Source organism: Eriocheir sinensis, chromosome 38, assembly GCF_024679095.1.
Source record: "Eriocheir sinensis breed Jianghai 21 chromosome 38, ASM2467909v1, whole genome shotgun sequence".
NCBI lineage: Eukaryota > Metazoa > Arthropoda > Malacostraca > Decapoda > Varunidae > Eriocheir > Eriocheir sinensis.
In genome coordinates this window covers 5,195,521-5,218,005 of record NC_066546.1, presented here as the reverse complement: position 1 = coordinate 5,218,005, position 22,485 = coordinate 5,195,521, and the positions used below count along the sequence as shown (strand labels likewise).

Below are 22,485 nucleotides of genomic sequence, written 5' to 3'. Positions count from 1 at the left end.
CCTGATTACTTCTCCCTGATAATGTAGTGGCACGTATGCTTAACCTGGTAGCTGCAGGGATCATATTTCCTAAAGGCCCCTCCTCTAAGCGAGAAAAATGAGAAAAAATCATCATTCACGCAAACCATTTCATAATATATATCAATGCATTTGTAATCAGATTATGTATCATCTATTTTGGGGGGTTTATATCATGGCACAAATTTGGCCCGTCGCTGCTACACGGTAAAGCCACAAATTTGGCCCGTCGCTGCTACACGGTAAAGCCACAAATTTGGCCCGTCGCTGCTACACGGTAAAGCCACAAATTTGGCCCCTCGCTGCTACCGGGTTAATTCTATCTCACGGGAACTGATAGACTGACTTACTGATCGACTGACTTTCTGACTGACTAAATGAATGAATGACTAACTGATTGACCGAACAGCTGAATAACTGACTGACTATATGATTGACTGGCTAGCTAAATGACTGACTGACTGATTTACTGATTGAGTGACTTTCTGATTGACTAAATGAATGAATGACTAACTGTCTGACTGAATAACTGACTGACTAAATGGTTGACTGGCTAGCTAAATGACTGATTGACTGATTTACAGATTGAGTGACTTTGACTAAATGAATGAATTAGGTACTAAATGATTTACTGAATAGCTGAATGACTGACTGACTGACTGAATGGTTGAATGATTGACTGGCTGATGGACTGATTGACTTTCTGAGTGACTAAATGAATGAATGAATGAATGCCTGACTGAGTGAAGAGCTGAATAACTAATTGACGCTCAGTCAGGTTGATTGCCTAGCTAACTGACTAATCGGCTGACTGACTAAATAACTGATTGACTGACTAAATGAATGGCTGACTGACTTTATGGTTGAATACTGGCTGGCTGACTGACTGACTAACTGACGGACTGAATAGCTGACTGACCGATTGACTGAAGGGTTGATGGGATAGCTATCTAACTGACTGACTGACTGACTTAACTGACGGACTGAATAGCTGACTGACTGTAGGGTCGATGGGATAGCTATCTAACTGAATGACTGGCTGAGGCTGACTGACTGAATCGCTGACTGACTAAGTGACTGAATAACGATGGTAATGTCAATGCATGGCTATACTGACAATGAAAAATACAATAGTAAACAATAAATAACTCGCACGATAGAGAGCACAGGTAAGTAAGGTGATCACAGGTACAGTAGTCTCAGGTATAACTTTCCCACCTGTCCCCTAATTGACGGATCATATACCTGGCAACGGGAAGACCACCACCGCCAGTACACTTTGATAGCGCGTCTCAATGCTGATTAAAGTCTCCCACGCCATTGAGAGAGAGAGAGAGAGAGAGAGAGAGAGAGAGAGAGAGAGAGAGAGAGAGAGAGAGAGAGAATTGGCAACATTTTTTTCGATAATTTCACTCGGTTTTCTTTTTTTTTCTTTTTCCTCATCTTTATTTCCTTCTTTATTCCTTAATATATCTGCTTCTCTCTCTCTCTCTCTCTCTCTCTCTCTCTCTCTCTCTCTCTCTCTCACACACACACACACACACACACACACAGATAACGGATGATCTTATCTCTTTCATACTATGACTCACGGTGGTTTTGATTCAACATTCACAGAGATAAAGCAAACCTCCGTAATTTAAAGATCACCCAAATATTTGCTTTGGATATAAATGGAAGACGTACGCAATACTAAAGTCAATTACATAAACAGTGAGATATAAACAAGTATTTTTAACGTGTCTTTTTTTTTTAACTATGACACTAGGTATTAGTTATTTATGCATCTGTGATAAAAGTAATTTACATGAATTCATATAAATTAACTTGAGATTCATTTATTTATTTATTTTTTCTTGGGTCGATCTTTACACACACACACACACACACACACACACACACACACACACACACACACACACACACACACACACACACACACACACACACACACACACACACACACACACACACACACACACACACACACACACACCAATACAAACACATCACTCCCAATATTACTCCGAGAGAGAGAGAGAGAGAGAGAGAGAGAGAGAGAGAGAGAGAGAGAGAGAGAGAGAGAGAGAGAGAGAGAGAGAGAGAGAGAGTGTACCATGGAAATTCTTATATATAAAGATAACCTTCATTTTAACAATATATCTTTTTACCACAACATATTTACTGAGTATATGTTTTTTTATTGTTATGTTGTTATTAGCTGTAACTGGAAGGTCGCGTACAAATTGGCAAACATACCCATATATATATTTTGTTGTTGTTGTTATGAGCTCGAACTGCAAGGTCGCGAACTAACTGGCGTGCATGCCCTACAGGTGTTGACGTGTGCACAGGTGCGGGATTTCCTAAAGGTATGGACAGGTGTATCGGCCAGGCAACCCCTCACACCTGCACCATTAGACGCAAACATGCACTTGAACACCCACCTACGTAAATGACCCAAGGGAAGCGGATAGCGGGAAGGAAACGGGAGAACGGAGAGGTGGAGAAAGGAGGGAAAAGAGGAAAGGGAAAGAAAATGAGAGTGGAGGAAAGAGTGAAAGGGGAAAGGAGAGAAGGGAAAGGAGAAAGAGAATGAGAAAAGGAGAAAGTAATGTGGCGAAGGAGGAAAAATGGGAGGGAAGAAAAAGGGAAGGCGGAGAGGGAGGTAAAACAGTTAATGTGAAAATTGATGTTAGAATTAAAGACATAGCAATTTCCGCATTCTTTAAAGTCTTACCCAACCGCACCCAACCGGTCCAACCTGCCTTCGTAAAATGGGTGGAGTAAAGTGTCGAACAGGTGATCCAAGATGATTGTTTTGGTGCGGTCACAGCATCGACCTCACACACCTCGCTAATTGTTTTCCTTAATCCGTCTATATCTTGCTGGGGGCGTGGCACATGACCAGGTGGGATGGGCCAGGTGTGTGTGTGTGTGTGTGTGTGTGTGTGTGTGTGTGTGTGTGTGGTGACTCTACAGAGGGACAAGGTAAAGAAGGAGAAAGAGAACGAGGAGAGAAGAAATGGAAGAGGATGAGGAAGTGACAGAAGGTGGAAAAGAAAGAGAAGCAGCAAAGGAAAAAGACAAGGAGAAAATAGAAAAGGGAAAAGCGTTATGTGAAAGAAAAAGGGAAAATGAAATGGGAAAAGACGCAAGAGAGGAGAAAAGGACGGAAAAAGGGGAAGGGAAACAGAAAAGGGAGGTATAAGAAAGTGGTAAAGAGAAGGGGAAGGGAAAAAAAGAAAGGGGAAAGGAAGTGGAGAAGGCGAAGGAAGGTGAGAGACAGATTGTATGTTTACCTTTGCAGTGTTTATTCCATCAGGTTATTCTCGTCTCAAACCATCTTCCGTTTTCCGTGCTGACCCCTTTTCTCTCTCTCTCTCTCTCTCTCTCTCTCTCTAGTGTGTGTGTGTGTGTGTGTGTGTGTGTGTTTAATCTTCCATTCCCTTCGCAAATACGCGTGACGGAAGGAAGGAGGGAGGGAGAGGGGGAAGGAACGGGAGAAGGAAAAGGAGAACGAGGAGGAGGGAAAGAACGGAAGGAGGAGACGAACGAACGGAAGGAATAGGAAAGTGGGAGGTAGGAGGAAGGGAGGAGAGGAGGGAAAAAAGTGTGGAGAGGAAGGAGGAGGAACCTGTTGCAAAGTATGATCTCAATATACATGCACAAGTTAGGACCTTCTTCATTTCCTTCTTTACCTTTTCTTCCTAAGACGATTCGCATTTCAAAACCAGGTGTGTCTAAAGCTCTTATTTCACCTCTTTCTCTCTTTTCTTTTCCTTTCCTAGTGTTCTCATTTCACTTACCTCCTTTCATCCCCTTTTTTTCCAGTCTATATTATTTCCTGAACAGGTGTAAGCATCTAAATCTCTTATTTCACCTTCTCACTCGCTTTTTTTTTCCTTTTCTGGTATTCCCATTTTCAACACTACTTAGCATTATCATTTTTGTTTATATTATACAAGTGTTGAAATCATATCCACTTTTTTTAATATTGCAGTGACACACCTGAGTTATCAACCATTACAAGACTACGTAATTTATAAAGCCATTAAATGCACAGTTATTATCTTCATTACTATCCACTATGTGACTATATATTACATTGATTAAACTACATACGTTTTCCTATTTTCCTTTGTTTTGCCCCCCTTAAATATTACAGGTATTTTAAAGCTTGCATCTCGGGTATTCTCATTTTCGTCTTCTTGCCTTAATACGTGAGGCAGCTAACTTTACCTTGACATTTAATAAAGCGCCTTTCCCGTCATAAACCACACGGGCAATATACTTTGTCCCACCCGCTCCCTCCCTTCCAGACTAATTATTATCAACAGCCATTATTAGTCCACAGCAGAACAATAGCCTCTCTCAGTATACTCCTATCTATTTATCTATTTACCTATCTATATATCTTCTGTTCGTGCTCTCCTCTATCTTCCTCTGGCATTCGTTATTTTTATCCCTCCTCCCATTGTCAGACTAAATATCAACGCAGGACATTAGCCTTTCCCATTGTAATCTATCCCTAGCTATCTATATACTTAGCCATGTCTAGTGTTCGTGTACTCTTCTATCCTCCTCTGGCTAAGGTTCTAATTCCATCCCTCCTACACCTTTTGCATCCTTCTTCCCTGACTTCAATAGTTTTGGGGTTGCAATTTGGTTAATATCAGTTTTACGCAAAAATATGACCTGTCCACTTTTTTTTCCATCTAGTTTCTGGGTTGAAATTTTGTTAGTAGTATCTGCTTTGCGTATAATATGACCCGTCCAAGTCCACTTCTTATTCATTCGTTTTCCTTCCCGGCAACCTTTTCTTCCTTTTCCTTTTCAACTACTTCTGTCTTCATTATCTGTAGACTCCCACACAATACATAATGACGGACAGAACTCCACATTATCCTCACCCCCATGGTAACACAAGGACAGTATATTAAATCTCCTTTTTTTACCCTATCTCTTTCTTCTCCCAAGAGGCTACAAGGATTTCGACAACGGGAGTCTTATTTAATCCCTTTTACGGCTTATCCTCAGACGCCTTCCCTTCCCTCATCCACCCACACACAGAAGAAGGAAGGAAGGAAAACAGACCAGCAGAAGAGAGGACAGAAAAAAAGAAAGAACGGAGAAGATGAAGTAGAAGGAAGATAGACACGCAACAGAGGACTTGCAAGAAAGAAAGAATGGCGAAGACGAAGAAAGAAGATAGAGAAGTAGCAGAGAGGAGTAAGAAGAGAGAACAAGGAAGAACACGGAGAGAAAGAGACAAGCAGCAAAGAGGACTAGAAAGAAAGGAAAAACGAGGAAGAAGAAAAATGAAGGAAGATACAAACAACACAAATAAGTGGAAGAAAGGAAGGACAGGGAAGACAAATAAGGAAATAAAAAATATGTACTGGGAGTGACAGGAGATAGATACAGACAATATAAGAGACATATGAAAACGCTCTTGATATAAAGCTGCAAACGAAGAGAAAAATAGTTAAAAGGCACAAAGGAACCCGGAAAGTCAAGATCTAAAGACCTAAGACGCGGTAGAAAGCGTCAAAGGTCTACAAAAGAAGAGGAAGAAGGGGCTGGCTGGGTGTGTCACGAGCATGGAAGGACCAGTGCCAAGGAAGGAGCGCCAGCCAGCCAGTCACAGGGAGGAAGTACACACACACACACACACACACACACACACACACAAGAGGAAGGCAGCCAAATCCGCCCTATACAAAAAATGAGGAAGTCTGATTGTTCTCATAAAGATGTTTGTTACTATACGATTTAAAAGGCGAGATTAGGGAAGGGTGCCACTTTATGTATTGTTAAGTATCTGAGTACAAGGTAAAAGGGTGATAATGACGATGATTATGTAGTAGTTGTAGTAGTAGTAGTAGTACATAAGAACATAGGGAAACTGCAAGAGGCCGGGTGGCCTACAAAGGGCAGCTCCAGAATCCCCCCCACTACTCACGATGGGTGAGGTGTAGTTACAGGGGTTACAGGTAGAGGCTTGATCCTCGTTATACCGGCGGTACTAGGCACGCATCCAGTACCCTGTCACCTTACTGCACCCACACCTCATTGCCACCTGTCGTCCTCGTCCGTAGCTATCCAGTCTACTCTTAAAACAAGGTATCGTCCCTAGGAGCAGGAGTACGTACAGACATAAATAAAATAATAATAACAGTAACAGCATTATACTCACATCAATAGCTGTCTTGACGGTGTTCTCGTTGAGGGTCTCCAGCCACACTTTCCTGACGAGCTGTCCGCCGTCGGCACTGTTATATAGCCACGTGAATACATTATTAGTCCACTTCACAGCGTCAGGGTCAGCCCCGGTGCCTACAGGGGCTGACACGGGCTCGGGCTTACGGTCAGGCACTATGGTGGGCTTCCTGGCAACCTCGTCTTTCTTTGCTGCCTTAGACTTCCCCGCCGTGGCACTCCCAGAGGCTCCTGTCCCTCCCTTCCCTTTGGTGGCCTTGCCCTGACCCTCTTCGCCTGGGCCTGTGTCATCCTGCTCACTGGAGGTCTCATTTCCCAGTGTATGAATGAACTTGAAGTAAAAGAACGTTCCCAGCATGAGGATGAGGGTGACGAAGACCATCCACCCCACCAGGAGCGTTCCCAGGGTATCCATTTTGGGCAGGAGGGTCAGCAGGCCGCCCAGCCCCACACCTTTCGCCCACGACTGCACTTGTTCCACTAAGGCAGTCAGAGCTAACGCCATGTTGCCGCTAGCTCCCTCTACCCATGCCCGAAATATCCCCGGGGCTTCCTCCTCTTGCCCACTACTGCCCATGGCTAAGAATAGAAGCCGGGCCGCGGGACTCAGAAATAGACAGGTGGGTGCTCGTCAGCCCGTGCATGTGGCCTGTCCCGGATCATGTTTCCACACACCTGCCCGCGCCCACCACAGCTCACTATCTCAGCGCCTCGCCCAGACAGACAGACAGTCCTCTCTATCCCTCGCTTCTTCTCTCCTCGACGCCACTGCTCGTTTGAACGTTTCCATGGTAATACCGATTGACTCTGACGCCCATTTCATCGTACCGTACTCTCTTTGCTCTTCATCTAAATATCCGCATCCCTTGACTCACTAACTCCACCTGGCTTTAAAATATGAACGTTCCTGCCTATTGTGTGATCTTTTGCCATATAAAGTCGTCTCTGGGGTCCATAAAAGGGATTCTTACATAGTCTCTCGCGCGGCTAACGTTTGTGGGCTCAGGCACTGGTGTGCTGGGCTGGCGGGCGCACGACCAACATGGGCACACGTTTCTTCCTATATCTATTGCCCATGCGAGGTGTTTTAAAGGACACCTATCCATTTTCAGTGGGGTAATGAGGGGGTGTTACCGGGGGAATGATACCTTGGGTTATTACGGCTGTATAATTCCACCTTGATGCATTTAAATTAGGTCTGAGTCATCCTACTGTTCGGTTACTTTGCCCCCTGCATGCCCAGACGATTCTTTTTTTCTTATTACTTGAATAGAGATGGGCTTTACGACTACTTTAATTCCTATAAGATGCCTTTTTTAGTTCAATATCAATAGTAGCGAGTTCTGATACGAAGTGCTTTGATTCCAATATCGGTTAATTATTATGAGTATTCTGCAAAAGATAATGCAAGGGAACAATAAGATTGTAAAAGAGTACGCTTACAAAAGTTATGTGCTAGATTCGACAAGTTTATGGTAGTAGATAGCACTAATCCCTCGCTTTCTTATCTTTCCAAATATATCCTCAACACCCTCAACACACACTCACACTGGTCACTGTTTTAACGTCATAACACTCGTTGAATCGTAACGACAAGCTCAAGAATCAAAAACACCTGAAACAGTTAATGGCACTACCCATCATCTGGTGCTCCTCAGAAAGGTTATTGAAAAAGATAAAAATGTTCAAAGTACTTTACTTCAAACTTTACACTCATTTCTGTTCTTGATGAAATGTATTTACAACTGATACTCTATTCCAAGTAAAAGTATGCATCACATCATGATTCGGGTGTGAGAGTAACTTAAGAAGTAATAAATTTATCATAACCAAACACTAGCTGCTATATGGCAACAGCACTTTGTCTAAAACTAACAATAAGTCTTTCATCTGCAAACTAGACAGTATTGATCAATAGAGATTAATTTCACAACTTTCAATGAGTATACTAATAAGGTGATTAAATTAACATATTTAAAGCAACTACACAGAACTGTTACATTAAAAAGCCAAATATTAGCTGCTTGTTTCACAAAAAACACAAATTAACAGTTCAAATCAATTAAATATACTTGTGCATAGCGGATGTACAGTCTTCATATAATAACAATGATAAACCTTTGCCACTTTCCCGGACACAACAAAAATGGGCATGCAAGATGTTACACAGTGTTGAGGGAAAGTCTTGAGTTACCGGTATTTCTTTGGTTACCCATAAATTAATACAGTCTAATACTTTGTACCTTATATGTGCCTGCAAAACATAGGCTAAAAAAAATATGTATTTCTGTCATATTGAACTCTACATATAGACTTTAACAATAGAGGAATGAATGAGGAAGAGTTAAACATGTCAAAAGCTTTATTAAGAAACATTTGTTTTTTCTTCTGTTAATTACTAAAAGTTCTCTTGAAATGTTGAAGACAATCACAGACTACTGTTGGTTTGGGAATTTGAGTAAAACTAGAATACACAGGTAATAGTGACATCACAGTAACAGTCAGTGGATGAAGATGAACCTCCTGTCTATCTTAACATGGGCAAGGGGGCCTTAGAGGGCAACTGACCTTCCTCACTGACTATACATAAAGTATACAACAGGAAGATTGAAGGCCAGGCTGAGAACATTTCCATGAGACCACAACCAATACAAAAAAGATAAAAAAATAAGCAAGCCCATGAAATTTATTAAAACACCAACTCTAATAAACAAAAACCATTACTACAGGCAATTAACAAGCTCTCGAGTATATAAACTGAATAAAAGCAAATCTTCTCAGCCTGGTGAAAGGGTGAGATGCAGGGGGAGAGGGAGGGTGGGGGTGGGAGGCTACCTATGTGCAGGGAAGACATGGTGGAAATGTGTGAATGTGTGTGCATGTGTGTGTTTGAGTGAGTGTGAGGGAGGGAGGAGAGAAGTGGTCATTGCCAGGATAGGGCTAGTTGGGCACTTTCTGTTGTGGTTATTCCCCGTAGAAGTGAACAGGGCATCAGTTCAGAGACATGGAGAAACAGGCAGACAGACACGCAGGTAGACAGACAGAAGAACAGACAGGTGTAAACATACGAAAGTGATAGGTTTCAAGACAAAAATGTGGCTAGCTATTCTGGTAGCCACTCACCTACTTAAAAACACCTGGAAGATGGCATACCCAAAAATGATGCTGAACAGTCTCGTAATATCCACGTTTTCAAAAGAATGGCAACCTTGACTCAAAATAAACAAAACATCATTCATTAACCTTCCTATACAATATAAATACTTTGGGTTTGCTAGCTGAAATTTTTTTTGTCATTTTCTTTCCTTCCACCGCATAAAATTAAGGCCCTGAATAAGTGTTTTGAGATATATTGAGCTCGAGTATATATCTGGCTTGCTTAGCACCAATTTCTTAGTAGCGAGTGGGACCCTGTTACCTGCACCCACTGACTTGTATTCTTTGTGACTCAGGTGAGGGGCTCTGTACAATACCTACGTTTCATATCAGTTACCTGGGAATAGATTACTTCACTACCTACAAAGACATGTAGTACCAGTTTTCTCCCTTAAATCGGTGAGAAATACATACACAGCACAAGTTGTTGAGTTCTTCCTAAGCTGAATCACAAGAAGTTACATCACATATGGAGATCACCACTAACTCTGTGTTCCTTGGTTACTATTGACAACGTGACTACATACGCTCTCCACAGAGGGTGATGTACGTAGGCACTTACCAAACTACTACCCGAGACACAGAGATTGCCAAAGAAGTCACTTACAACGGTGTGAGCTGGACTTTCTCAACAACTAAAATTCTTTCATCCTAAACATTCCTGGGCTGTGACAACGTGTACATGACTGTGAGGGAAGGACAAACACACACACAGGCCTTCACCTCTTTTGATATCACTGCCCAGGACTGCCGACACTCCTACAATACTTTACTAAATTCGTTTTGATCTGATAATCCTGCTTCTCAACGCTCCTCCAGCAAATGCATATTTTCTCATTCATTTTTCCTTATGAATATTGGGTCTAAAGAAATGGATGAACAAGATAAAAACTGAGTGAAATGCATCAAAATTAACTGACATTAAAATTGCACATGTCCTATGTTCCACTACCTCAAACATCACTAAAACAAATAAGAAAATGTCAGAGAATCAATGAAAAAATGAAAAAGAAAAGAGGAAATACAAACTTTAGGAAAACACAGAGTACACTGCGATTAGACACTTCATGAAAATGAAATGGAGAAAAAAGGGAATGGTTAAGAAAGAAATCTGGGGAAAAAGCAAAAACTAAACAAAAAGATGTCGATGAATGGTCATATTTTCAAAAACTGTCATTAATACTCAAGCAGGTAAAGGTGTGTGTGTAGAGGCAATGCAAGTGTCGGCACAGACCCCAGAGAGAGAAAAAAAGAACAGATGTTATCTCTTTCTCTCTCATTAGGGTCAATGTGCCACAAATGCATGTTTTTCCTTTTTTGTGCAAATCTTCAGCAATGAGGTGTCCCAAATCCCCCTCCCTGGTCAGTTGGCCTCTGTTCCTGCCCCCAAAAGACAGGCAGACAAGACAGACACACAGACAGACAGACGGAAATCACCAGCATCCAGTGTAAATATGTCAACCTCACGCTTAATACTTTCACCAGTTTCTCATTGTATGTTTGTTTTTTCTTCCTCTTCTATCACATCTTCAATTTACTTTTTATTTCACTTCCTGTTTGATCAGCTTAAGTTATTCCTGGTTTGATGACATTATTATCATTATTACTACTCTTCTTTTTTAACATACAAGAGAATACAGGTTCTTGGAGTAAGCATCATTGCATATGGTTTTCTTGAGCTGTAAATGCAAACCGTTATTGCACTAAGAAGTAAACCATATACATACGCAAGTGTTGTATTCCTTGAATGACACGAGGAAAAGATAAACACTACTGGCTCAGTGCTTGATTCAATAGGAATGAAAACACCACGAATGCATCAGTTGAGTGAGCTGGTTCAGTTTCTGTGTTGGGTGTGTGCATGTGTGTGTGTGTGTGTGTGTGTGTGTGTGTGTGTGTGTGTATGTGTGATGTGTGTGTGGAAAATTGTATCTTTCAGCACCATTAAATAACAGCTGGATCTCAGGACCTCAATTCACTCATGTCAAACACACTTTGTTATTCTTTCTTCCTTCTGACAATCTTGAAATGAGAGATCAAGTTTCATTGGCTATATAAAGACATGAATGGGGAGAGAAAAAAAATATATGGAAAATAATTGGGAGTGAGGAATAAAGGGGTGGGTATTAAAATCAAATTTAAAACTCCACTTCCATTAACTGCTCAAAAAAGTCAAATTTTCTGTTTATCTCCCCCTTTTTTTTTTGCTCGGATGCTGCCCAGTAATCACGCGTATCTTTCCATCTCATCCGAGCACCAAGGCACAAGACCTCCGCCTGGAACATTATGTTAAGTCTTGGGGGCTGTTGTGAAAGACCCTTTGTTTCTTCAACTGACTCTTGTGATTATGAGATTTCCCCAGTAAATAATATCACAAACAGCAGCCACCACACTTAAAACAGGCCGCCAGCCTTTCATGTACAACTATGGCAACGGTTATTTTGGGCTTGTTTTTTTTTCCTTTTTTTTCTGGTTGACATGGACTTGATTGTGTGATGTGAGTGCCCAGCAGAACCTTGATCAAGTAGGTGAACGATGAAAAACTTAATAGTACCTAGAGTAAGGGTGTAAGGTAATGATCATCTATTATTTACGACAGTATTGTGTGTGGTTCATCTTTGTGTGGATTCCGTGATCATCAGGCACCTCTGACATGGTTTATGTGGTATACAAAATGATTGGCTACCACAGACAGAGTAAGTGGCTGTTGGCCTGAGTGGTATTACAATAATAATAATAATCTTACAAACAATACTTATAAAGATTTTTATAACTCGTTACAATACAATTCTGACTTGACACTACATAAAAACAAGTGCATGTGTTTGTCAATCAAGGTTCTGCCCCACACACCAGTAGGCAAGCAGGAAAGCTCTACCGACACTTGGCTGGCAGCTCAGCCCACCAACCGACAAAATTTTCTGGAAACAATCTTCATTGGCTTCACTAGGGGAACCCCCAACCACATACCCGTTCATACGTAGAGGCAGGATGAAAACACCGTCAAGAAATATACACAACTTACACTTGGTTGTGGGTGTGCAGCTCCTTCAGAGGAAGTATGGAGTGGTGTGGACCGGGGGAATGACTCTCTTGTCATCTGGTACGGCATCAAACAGCTTGGCCTGTTTCTCAGTTGTGGAGGTGAAGCAGAGGATGGAGGCCACATTGCCGGCTCTGTAGCAGTAGTTTGGAGCTGACCACACCGTCACCAGCTTGCTGTCAAACATGTACTTGATGCCTGTAGGGAGGTAAGGCTGTTAGGGTATGTTCACTAATCAATTCATACTTACGATGACACTGACACAAAGGTTAGTATTCTTCATTGTGCAGTAAAAAAAATAATGGTCTAGTGGGTTTGAGATATGGCCCATAGATATAATGAGCCGGATTCGAACTCTCATATAGGGAGGAAGAGAAACACATGAGGTATAAAAATTTGTAAAGTAGGGGTTGCCTGTAACTGAAAACACCACAGAACAACACAATAATTAAAAGATGTGCAACACAGTACTGTAATGCAAATATCTATTAACACTGGCAGGATACCTCATAAATGTTGCCTCCATAAATGTCAAAGCTGTGAATATTGGGGGGGAACAATCAACAAGTGTACATCTAATTCCCTTTGACATAAGATGCAGACACACCATCATAAACAATACTTCCACTCACCTTCGTTCACCAGCTGGTGGGCTCGACAGATGAGCCTGAGGTTGTTGGTCTCAGTGAACTTTTGGGTGACAGACGCACCAAACAGCCAGCCAGCTCCCCGCGGCGACATGGACCATGAGTCAATCTCCTCAGGGTCACTCCATACCAGGTCACAGAAGGCACCTGGGAGCAATACATTTCTTTATTTTCCTTTATCATCTTGGGTGCCAAAATTGTATTGGCACTCCTACTCATACTTGACCTGAGAATGCTTGTTTCTTCACTTGCATTCCTTTCTTACCTTTATCTTCGAGTGCCAAAATTGTACTATAGTATTCCCATTTGAAACTGGCCAGTGGGGTGTCAGCCAATGCGGGTCAGCCCCGCCCCGCAGCTCTGCCACACACACTCAAGACCTCTCGCTTCCTCTCATATGTCAGCTATTTACTACCTTTAAATGAATTTAATTAAATAATTGGATAATCCAATAAGGTCATATAGTGCAAAGATTGTTTTGTTTTTAGGATAACAAAAATTTTGTATAAATAAAACGACACTCGATAACAGCTGAGCACAGTGACAACACTGAAATACAAACCTACCTTGTATAGCTGTGTCCTATGCTGTAATATAATATAATTCTATAATATAATATATTATATACATAACACATACATATACAACATACATATATTGTCGTTGGCATTGTTTTGTATAGAAGGTGTAGAAATGACAATATCCATGTAGCATGACACTGCTAGTTTGCACTAGGTGTGTGTGTACTGAGCGTACATGTATGATGTCCGCGTGGCGTCACCGTCTGTCCTTGCGGTAGTACCCGGCGTGCTTGTTTTGAAAGTTTTGAAATCCCGGACTTTTTTTTTTTTTTTTTTACCCGGACTCCTTGTGTCCGCACGAAATCGGCAAATGGGTCGGTCCGCAAATCGAGGGTTGAGTGTATTGTCAAGTGTCGTGGTATTTATACAAAATCTTTGTTATTATCCTAAAAATGAAACAATCTTAACACTATATGACTTTACTGGATTATCCAATTCTTTAACTAAATTCATTTAAAGGTAGCAAATAGCTGACATATGAGAGGAAGCGAGAGGTCTTGAGTGTGTGTGGCAGAGCTGCGGGGCGGGCCTGACCAGCATCGGCCGACACCACACTGGCCAGTTTCAAATGGTTTGACTATAGCACACCTACTCTAACATGACCTGGGAAGTGGGAATGTTTGTTTCTTCACTTGTGTTGTCATGAGTGTTGTTCCCATACTGGCTTCCATATTCTACCCTGACCTGAGGAAAGTTATTCTATCTCCCAGAGTATAACAAGCAAAGCTGTATAATAAGGATCCTAAGTCTGGAGCAAAAATTCTGGGTGATGCTTGAGAAACACAAACAATCCACGGAGCAGCAAAGGGGCCAGGGCCACTCACCTTTATGAGGAATCTCCTGGTTTCGGTTAATTGTTCTGATCTGGTCCAACGTGTTAATCTCAGGTGACAAGCCTCCATGCACACACAATATTTCATCGTCTATGATCTGAGGGCAACAAAACAGAAAAATATATATTTCTATTGTTTTCATTACTATCTGTAAAGAGACTACACAAATTATACTCTTTTGGGGGAACAAGCATCTCTATGTCTGGTCCATTATAACACTCTCGCGCACCGTGACGCCAATGGCGCATAATTTTTTTTTAAGCCAAAGTGCACTGTGACGCCATTGGCGTCAATTTGAACCAAAATATTACTTTTAACTAGTTATATTCACTCCAATCGCATCATTTTTTGTTTGAGGGTAAGTTTCCTCACCCTCTCCGAAATTAACTAATTGGCAACACTCTCCGCATCCACAGGTTTGAGCGTGGTTGAGAAAACAAAGACAGTTCCCAGTCACTCTCTCATCAGTCAATCTGCACGTCTCACTGCTGTGGGCTTGCGCACGCCCATGTGGCCCACCACATAACAGTGATACTAGTGTTATATAGTGCAGTACAGTGCTTTGATTAGGTGTAATTTGAATTCTTTTCTCTTTACAGGCAGTAGCGTATTATATTTTGTGAATTACGTAAGCAAATGAAAGACGGACTTTTTTCAATATTTTTACTTTTCCGCAAATATTTCATGGTGCTAATTGTCCGATTGGAAATTTGAAGGAACCATAAGAATCGTGATAAAATTCTGCTATTATAAATACATCTACCTTGAAAAAGTTGACACACAAAGTTGTTAGTTATGGAGTTGGGAAAATGACCTAAGTAGAAAAATTGTTAAAGTGCACTTTATTCCATGTCCATAAATGGTCCTATGAATTACTATTATTATTTCTTTACTGATTCACCAAAAACTACAACAAATAAGGAAGCCATTGATAAAAGTCCATGCAGGGTTGGGGGAAGAAAGTAGCTGAGAAACAAAAAATTTTGGCGCGCTAAAAAAATTGCCTCGACTGTCAAGAAACCCGATGTTTGAAATGAGCGTGGAAAAGAAAACATGAAAACTTATAGTGCGCAAGAGGGTTAATGAGCAAATACATCAGGATAAAAATACTTTGGAAAACTGACCTGACAAAAAAAAATAATAGTCTAATATAGTCAGAGTAAAGCTTAGTTATGAATCAATTTTTATTGACAACTTCATCTCCGCCCCTCAGCTCAATATTCCAGGTTACTGTTTTTTTCATGATGAGTACTTATTTGGATGATGGACACAAACTGGAACAAACACATTCTACTCATCATGGACATAAACTTGGAAATACGAGGAAACTATATAAATCTCTATAGTATTGGGTGCCTAGGATGTAGTGCTGGAAACGCCAATATGTGTATCAATCCTATAGCCCTCCCATCCTCCCCCTCCCCTTTCTTCCAGACATCGTCTAGTCCGTAATGCTGTTTCAGTTGGCCCCGTCTTCAGTAAATCAATATTACTTCTTGTATGCTAAATTTTGCTCACAAAAATAATTAATAAGTAATTTGAGACCCTCTCCCCTCTCCCTAGCCTTGTTGCCTACTATACAAGGTTTACTTAAGCTAGATTCCTGGCGCCTAGACAGGTTGGTAAGGTTGCAGCTGATTGGCTGCACTGCTCTCTCGCAGACACTCATGTCGGACCACATCTTGCATGCTCGAGTGAGACATGTTTCTATATTACATGCCATAGCTCTCCTCATATACAAGATAGCCAGTTTTGGTTGACACCATCAGACTCAGTAGTGTCTGTAAAATTAAGATGTAAAAACTCGACAATACAAAGAAGAAAATGGTATTATGATGAGTTGAACTGTGAAGATGTTAAAAAATGTTTACAACATGTTTTACTTATGCTCGCTATCTTCAACAGTTGTTCATTGATTGTTGAAATATAGTATTACATTACGTAGGAAAATCTCTCGTGAACACGATAGTGTGATCAGAATGCAAATAAAGTTCCACATATTGAAAACACAGAGTTATTTATAGCATCTTCATAGTTCAACTCATCGTGATACCATTTTCTTTTTTGTATTGTCGAGTTTTTACAATACATCTTAATTCTACAGTCACTACTGAGTCTGATGGTGTCAACCAAAACTGGCTATCTCGTATATGAGGTGAGCTATGGCATATAATATAGAAACATGTCCCACTCGAGCATGCAAGATGTGGTCCGACTTGAGTGTCTGCGAGAGAGCGGTGCAGCCAATCAGCTGCAACCTTACCAACCTGCCTAGGCGCCAGGAATCTAGCTTAAGTAAACCTGGTATAATAGTTCCGAAGATGCTTTAATTTAACGCTTCCCTTCCCCCCCTGACTCGCGTATTCAGATACCCCCAGTTTCCAACCATTTTCGCGCGTCTCTTACCCCAGCAGTTGCTTCTCGTCTGTCACTCAGGTCCGTTGTGGCTGGTTCCCAGCGTTACGCCCATCTCATTCACACACACACACACACGCACTTTTCCCAAGCCCCCTCCCTCGCCCCAACTCGCATTCAAAATGTAGTTCGTTTTCATCATCATTTCATCGACGCCTGCTCCTAGGAGCTCCCACCAGGGGATGGCCACGGCAGAAGAGCTTCCAACTTTCTCTATCCAGACACTCCCTCCTTGCCTGCTCAAAGTTTCTCAAAGATCTTTCCCCCTTCTCCCTAAGGTACTTTTGCACCATATTCCTCCATTTCACTGGAGGTCATCCTCTAGCATTCCCTCCCTCTATCTCACTCACATACACCCTTCTGGTCATCCTACTCTCCTCCATTCGCTCCATGTGGCCAAACCACCTTAAAGTCTGTCGCTTCACTTCTTCCACCACTCCACACTTCTTCCCTTCACCCCTGTGACACATTCCAAAATGCTCATACACACTTTCATTACTCATTCCATCCATTCTACTCACACCACAAGCACTCCTCAAATTACTCATTTCCACTACCTGCACTCTAGACCTCTGACTTTCATTCCAGGCCCACGTTTCACTTGCATATGTGAGGGTTGGTACTATTATTGTATTTCTCAAATCCCTCTTTACCTTCATGCTCACACTTCTGCCATTCATGATTCGTCCCAAAGACCCTACCACCCTTCTTCCTTGCAATGCCCCTTCTCTTATCTCTTAGTTCGTTTTCCCATTGCCTAAAAGCGACCCAGTACTTGTAGACTATTCTTCTTGTAGTTAAGGAATCATAGCTCAAGGTTTAATCGTTCTATCATGTATTATTAGTTTTTTTTGTAAATTTATAACACAGTAAACTCCCTCTTTAATTATATTATTGTCTCTTGATTGCCCCTTCCCTCAGTAGTTTGATTTACGGTAGATTGGCCGGATGGCACATAGGAAATTAAGTACCTCACATCCTCCCTTGAAAAGCATCCATGTTACCAAGAATTTCTCTAGTATCTCACCCGGTGTGACTGAGTGTTAGTTTACCTTCAAGTCAAGTTTTATTTCTTACTTTCTCCCCATCAAGCTGCTGATCAATCAACAGATCTTTCGGGGTGGTGGCGGCCTACCGATAACACTCAGTCACAAAGGTGTTTCATTTCATTTCAATTTTAAATACCATCTTAAAGACTAGTCAACCCCCCCCCCCCCCCGGGCATTATAAGAAGAAAGCCTGACCATTATGGACAATGTAGCTTGATTTGGATATGGATTCACCTTTAAACCCCAAGTAACAGCCCCCCAAACAGCAACCCTATATGAAGAAAAATAAAAGGTGTCAAGACCAAGACTATAAAATATGTCAAGACCAATACTCACAGCAGCTATAGTTAGGAGATCAAACACTTTGCAGCAGTACTTCCAGGCATTCACATTTCCATACTTATTCTGGCACTCATCTGTGGGTGGATCAGATCAGAATTAGGAGTAGGATAGGGTAGGATGATACAAGAAATCAATATTGAGAATGCAAAAAGTATGAAAGAACAAAGATGCCAGTAAGAATGAAGATGCTAGTTAACTCTTGAATAAGGAATTTGGAGGATGGACAGAGGATTGAGTAGAACAATACAAAAAAATAACCACCAATACAGAGCAGCAATCAGAAACAGGAATCACAAACGACACAAAAGCCTTACCGTAAAATCCATAAACTTGGGTGATCTGCCGCGACTCGTGATTCCCCCGAAGGAGTGTGATTTTGTGAGGCCACTTCGCCTTGAGTGTGAGGAGGCGGGTGAGGGTCTCCAGGCTGTAGTAACCCCGGTCCACGAAGTCACCCATGAAGATGTAGTTCGTGTCGGGGACCTGTCCTCCCGTCCTGAACAGCTCCTCCAGGTCGTAAAACTGTTGATGGATGATTTTTAAGCTTGAGTAATAAATATAAACTTATATGAATACAAGAAACAAGAAAAAAAGTAATAAAGAAGGGAGTGCAGAGGAAATAAAAAAATTGCAGGGTGAATGATTTTTTAAAGCTTAAGTAATCAAACTGATGAGAATACAGGAAACAAGAAAAATGTAATAAAGGGGGAATTGCAAAGGAAATAAAAAGCTGCAAGGTGAATAATTTTAAAAGGCTTGAGTAACAAATATAAACTGATAAGAATACAGGAAGCAAGAAAATACTAATAAAGGAGGAAGTGCAAAGTGAATAAAAAAATGGGGGGGGGGGGGAGCTTTTCTTGCACACTGGAGTTATAGCCAAAGCAAAGGTTTACCCCGTACCTGCTACAGTCATGGAGGAGGAGGATGACAAAGAGGAGAAAGCTGAGGAGGAGGAGATAGTAATAGATAAGGGAGAGTGTAGGAGATGTGAACACAGATAAAAGGGTACAAAAAGAGTATAAGGCTAAAGTATAGGGAAAAAGTAAAGCAGAAGGAATGAGAGACATAAAGAAAAGAAAAATCAACCTTACCTGGCCATGGATATCTCCGCACACAGTGACGGGACTGGACACGGGCTGAATGTTACCTTCTTCTAATAGTAACTCACATACTAACTCACACAGTTTCTGGAAAAATATAGAGAATGAGTAAATAAGCCAGTGACAGGTTATTTGGGTGACGTGGCAAGATTTTAACAGCGTATAAAAACGCCCACAATAAAACATTTTAAAAGTAGCGCCCTGTATAGTTCTAGAATACAAATTCTTAACCCTTTGGGCATGTGAGGCAGGCAAACTACATCATGGCTCAGTTCAAAATTCACTCTTGTTTCATGATGACCTCCAGATTCCAGCTATGTCATTGGCCAACAGAACTCTGCAATCTTTGACACCCAGCCAATAAGAAAATTAGAATTTATTGACAAATTACTGAGCCAGTGTGGCGGCAGTGTGGTGGTGGTAGCGATGCGGCGTAATATAATATTTCACACTTTGTTCTATTTACGGGGTTTTGAAGGAAAATACTAATGAATTATGTATTCTTTGAAATAAAGGTTTCAGAAACATTTAGTGTAATAATGAGAGATGAGCTGTGCTGAAAAGAGTCGGCTGAGAAAAGCAAAGATGGCTGCTATTGCGCATGGTGACGAAACAGATGAGTAGTAGTCTGATGATCATTATCAGACCAGTGACTGACAAGGATCAATCATACACTAGTGATGATCATGAGGAGGAAATGAGTGGTGTGGGAGGTCTTGATGATGACAGAGACAGTGTTGGTGTGGCTGGTGACGTGTGGGTCACACTAGGTAATGAAGATGATGTGCTGACATTTACAGAGCACGTGGGACTTATTCGCCCACCTATCGAGTATGTAAAGAAGTTTATCACTAGGGATTTAGTTACTACACCTGAATTTCATCAGTGCCAGTAGCTAATGTCAGAAAAAGTGACTAAATATATATATATATATATATATATATATATATATATATATATATATATATATATATATATATATATATATATACATTTTTTTTTTTTAAATACATCTTATACAAATAATTGCTTTTTTTGTTGGACAACTTTACTCAGTAAAACAATTTATTTTATGTTTACCCACTAGTGTATTCCTAAATTTTGCTTGTCATGTAAAAGATCATTTTCTTATCTTTCCATTGATGTATAGTTTTACATATTTTTGGTCCTAATACAGCTGTGTTGAAGAGTAAATCAATACAATAAATCTCACTCACTTTTGACCCCATTTTTTTATGTCTGGGTCCAAAGGGTTAAGATATTATTAACTCTGATACAGTAATGAAAGTAATGTGGAACAAATATACCATACTGATTTTAAGTCTTAATTTGATATAATGTGCAAACCTCCCACAAAAACATAGGAAGCAGTGAAGAGATCAACACATTTGTGAAAATGTGGGAACCTGTGCAACCATGGGCGGCACAGCAGCTCACATTGTTTTGTGGCAGTCAAAGCCCACCACTCACCACAACAAAAAATACAACAGGCTCTTACCTACAAAGGAGTTTTGCTCCACTTGACCCCCCTTGGGGTCACCAAAAGATAGGTAAATATAAATGAACCTCCTAATGGGGGTGGGGGGCTTTTCCCCCCTCACCCCCCCCTCCTTGTGTTTCCACATTGTAGCATTGGGCAACTCCACCTGCCCCCGCTGTGCAGGTTCCTGTGCACATTGCATGTCTATTTTCACACTGGTTTTGACCTTTGAACTCTTCCCTAAGGCTCTCTGGCAGGTTTGAAGGTTAGTAAAAGAATGATGGCAACAAAATAGCCCTTCGTGGGATGGGAAGCGAGACATGGGCGTGCTAACACAGCCAGTCCTGCGGGAACAGTAAAATAATGACCCCGAAGAGAACCACCAGGCCCCGGTTATGCAAACCCCGAGCAGCGTCATGTTACGCCCCAAACAGTGCTAACGGTGAGACACTCCTCGCTTTACTAGTGACAAAAGAGCCACGGATTATAATAAACCCTCCCGCAGTGCCTTTTAGCGCCATAACCCCCGGCCAGGAGGAGAAAACAGGACATCATCGAGGCGTGGAGAGCCAGCCAAGGGTGAGCACAGGGAAGGGTCGCCCCCGTGCTCCGCCTTCTCCTAGCGTTATCTGAGGACTCTGGGACACGTCCGGCCGCACTTTTAACCTCCAATCCTTCATGTTCCGATATACAGTGCGAAAAGGCCCAGATCCTCACCTTAAGGTCACTTTCGGGCAGGTATTTGCACTCCTTGGCTATCGCTATCCACTTGTCAACGTCCGCCATTTTTGTTTGTGCTGAAGGGGCGACGGCGCTAAATTGCTCTATGGAAAATTATGTATTGTAAACCTTATGTATTGTAAACTTTATGTATTGTAAACTTATATATTGTAAACTTTATGTATTGTAAAGTAATTGGTGTATGTATTGTATTGTGAATCGTACACACTAGGCTTTAGGCTATATTAAGGGTTAAGAAAATTGTCCCTAGAAAGTTATGTATTGTAAAGTAATTCCTGTATATGTAGGCCTATTGTATAGTAAATCATACACACTATACATTAAGAAAAGAATATCGAAGTTTTGTATTACTCGCATGTTCAAGGGATAACTATGCTAAAAGTTATATCTGATTAATATATATTTGTACATTATAATTATCTTCGTTGTTAGCCTTCCTTCTTGTCTTTTTGCAGGAGATGAAACCGATTTATAGACAACTACTAATGCTACGGAGATCAGCACCGAGGCCACGCGCAGCAAAATAGTGTGTTTAATTGATTCCATGATTAATCGCCTTCGGACTTAGGTCATTTTTATAAGCGTGGTGCTGGGATCCGGGAGAGATAAGCCATGGTTAAGCCTCCCTCTCTCTCCTCTCCTCTCCTCCATCCCCTTCCTCTCTCTCTCTCTCTCTCTCTCTCTCTCTCATATATGTCAATCCATGTATCCATCTATTCTATTCATTTATATATAGATTGAGATAGAGAGGCCTACAGTCTTATCTCCCCTCTGCACACACCACTGGCCTCCCCTCCTTCTCCTAAATATACCAGACTTCAGCATAAATATATCAGTCATCCACAACAACCCTCT

At 41.3% G+C, this 22,485-nt stretch overlaps 2 protein-coding genes across 3 annotated transcripts in view; both read right to left on the bottom strand.

Moving 5' to 3' along the window:
* Positions 1 to 7,035, bottom strand: part of LOC127008574 (uncharacterized) — a 79,457-nt gene extending 72,422 nt beyond the window's left edge. The window contains exon 1 of one of the 2 annotated variants that reach the window (XM_050880776.1): positions 6,218 to 7,035. In XM_050880776.1, the coding sequence (XP_050736733.1) occupies positions 6,218 to 6,817 (600 nt within the window). In that variant the 5' untranslated portion in view covers positions 6,818 to 7,035. The remainder of the gene's footprint in view (positions 1 to 6,217) is intronic. The other variant, XM_050880777.1, reaches the window with a different exon arrangement.
* An 885-nt stretch (positions 7,036 to 7,920) lies between these two features.
* Positions 7,921 to 21,723, bottom strand: LOC127008572 (serine/threonine-protein phosphatase 6 catalytic subunit-like). The gene is made up of 7 exons (XM_050880775.1): positions 21,607 to 21,723; positions 19,401 to 19,496; positions 18,621 to 18,828; positions 18,301 to 18,380; positions 14,492 to 14,597; positions 13,072 to 13,233; positions 7,921 to 12,637 (listed from the first exon to the last, which is right to left on the bottom strand). The coding sequence occupies exons 1-7, from the start codon at positions 21,673 to 21,675 to the stop codon at positions 12,447 to 12,449; spliced, it is 912 nt and encodes a 303-aa protein (XP_050736732.1). The 5' UTR covers positions 21,676 to 21,723; the 3' UTR covers positions 7,921 to 12,446.
* Positions 21,724 to 22,485: the final 762 nt, after the last annotated feature.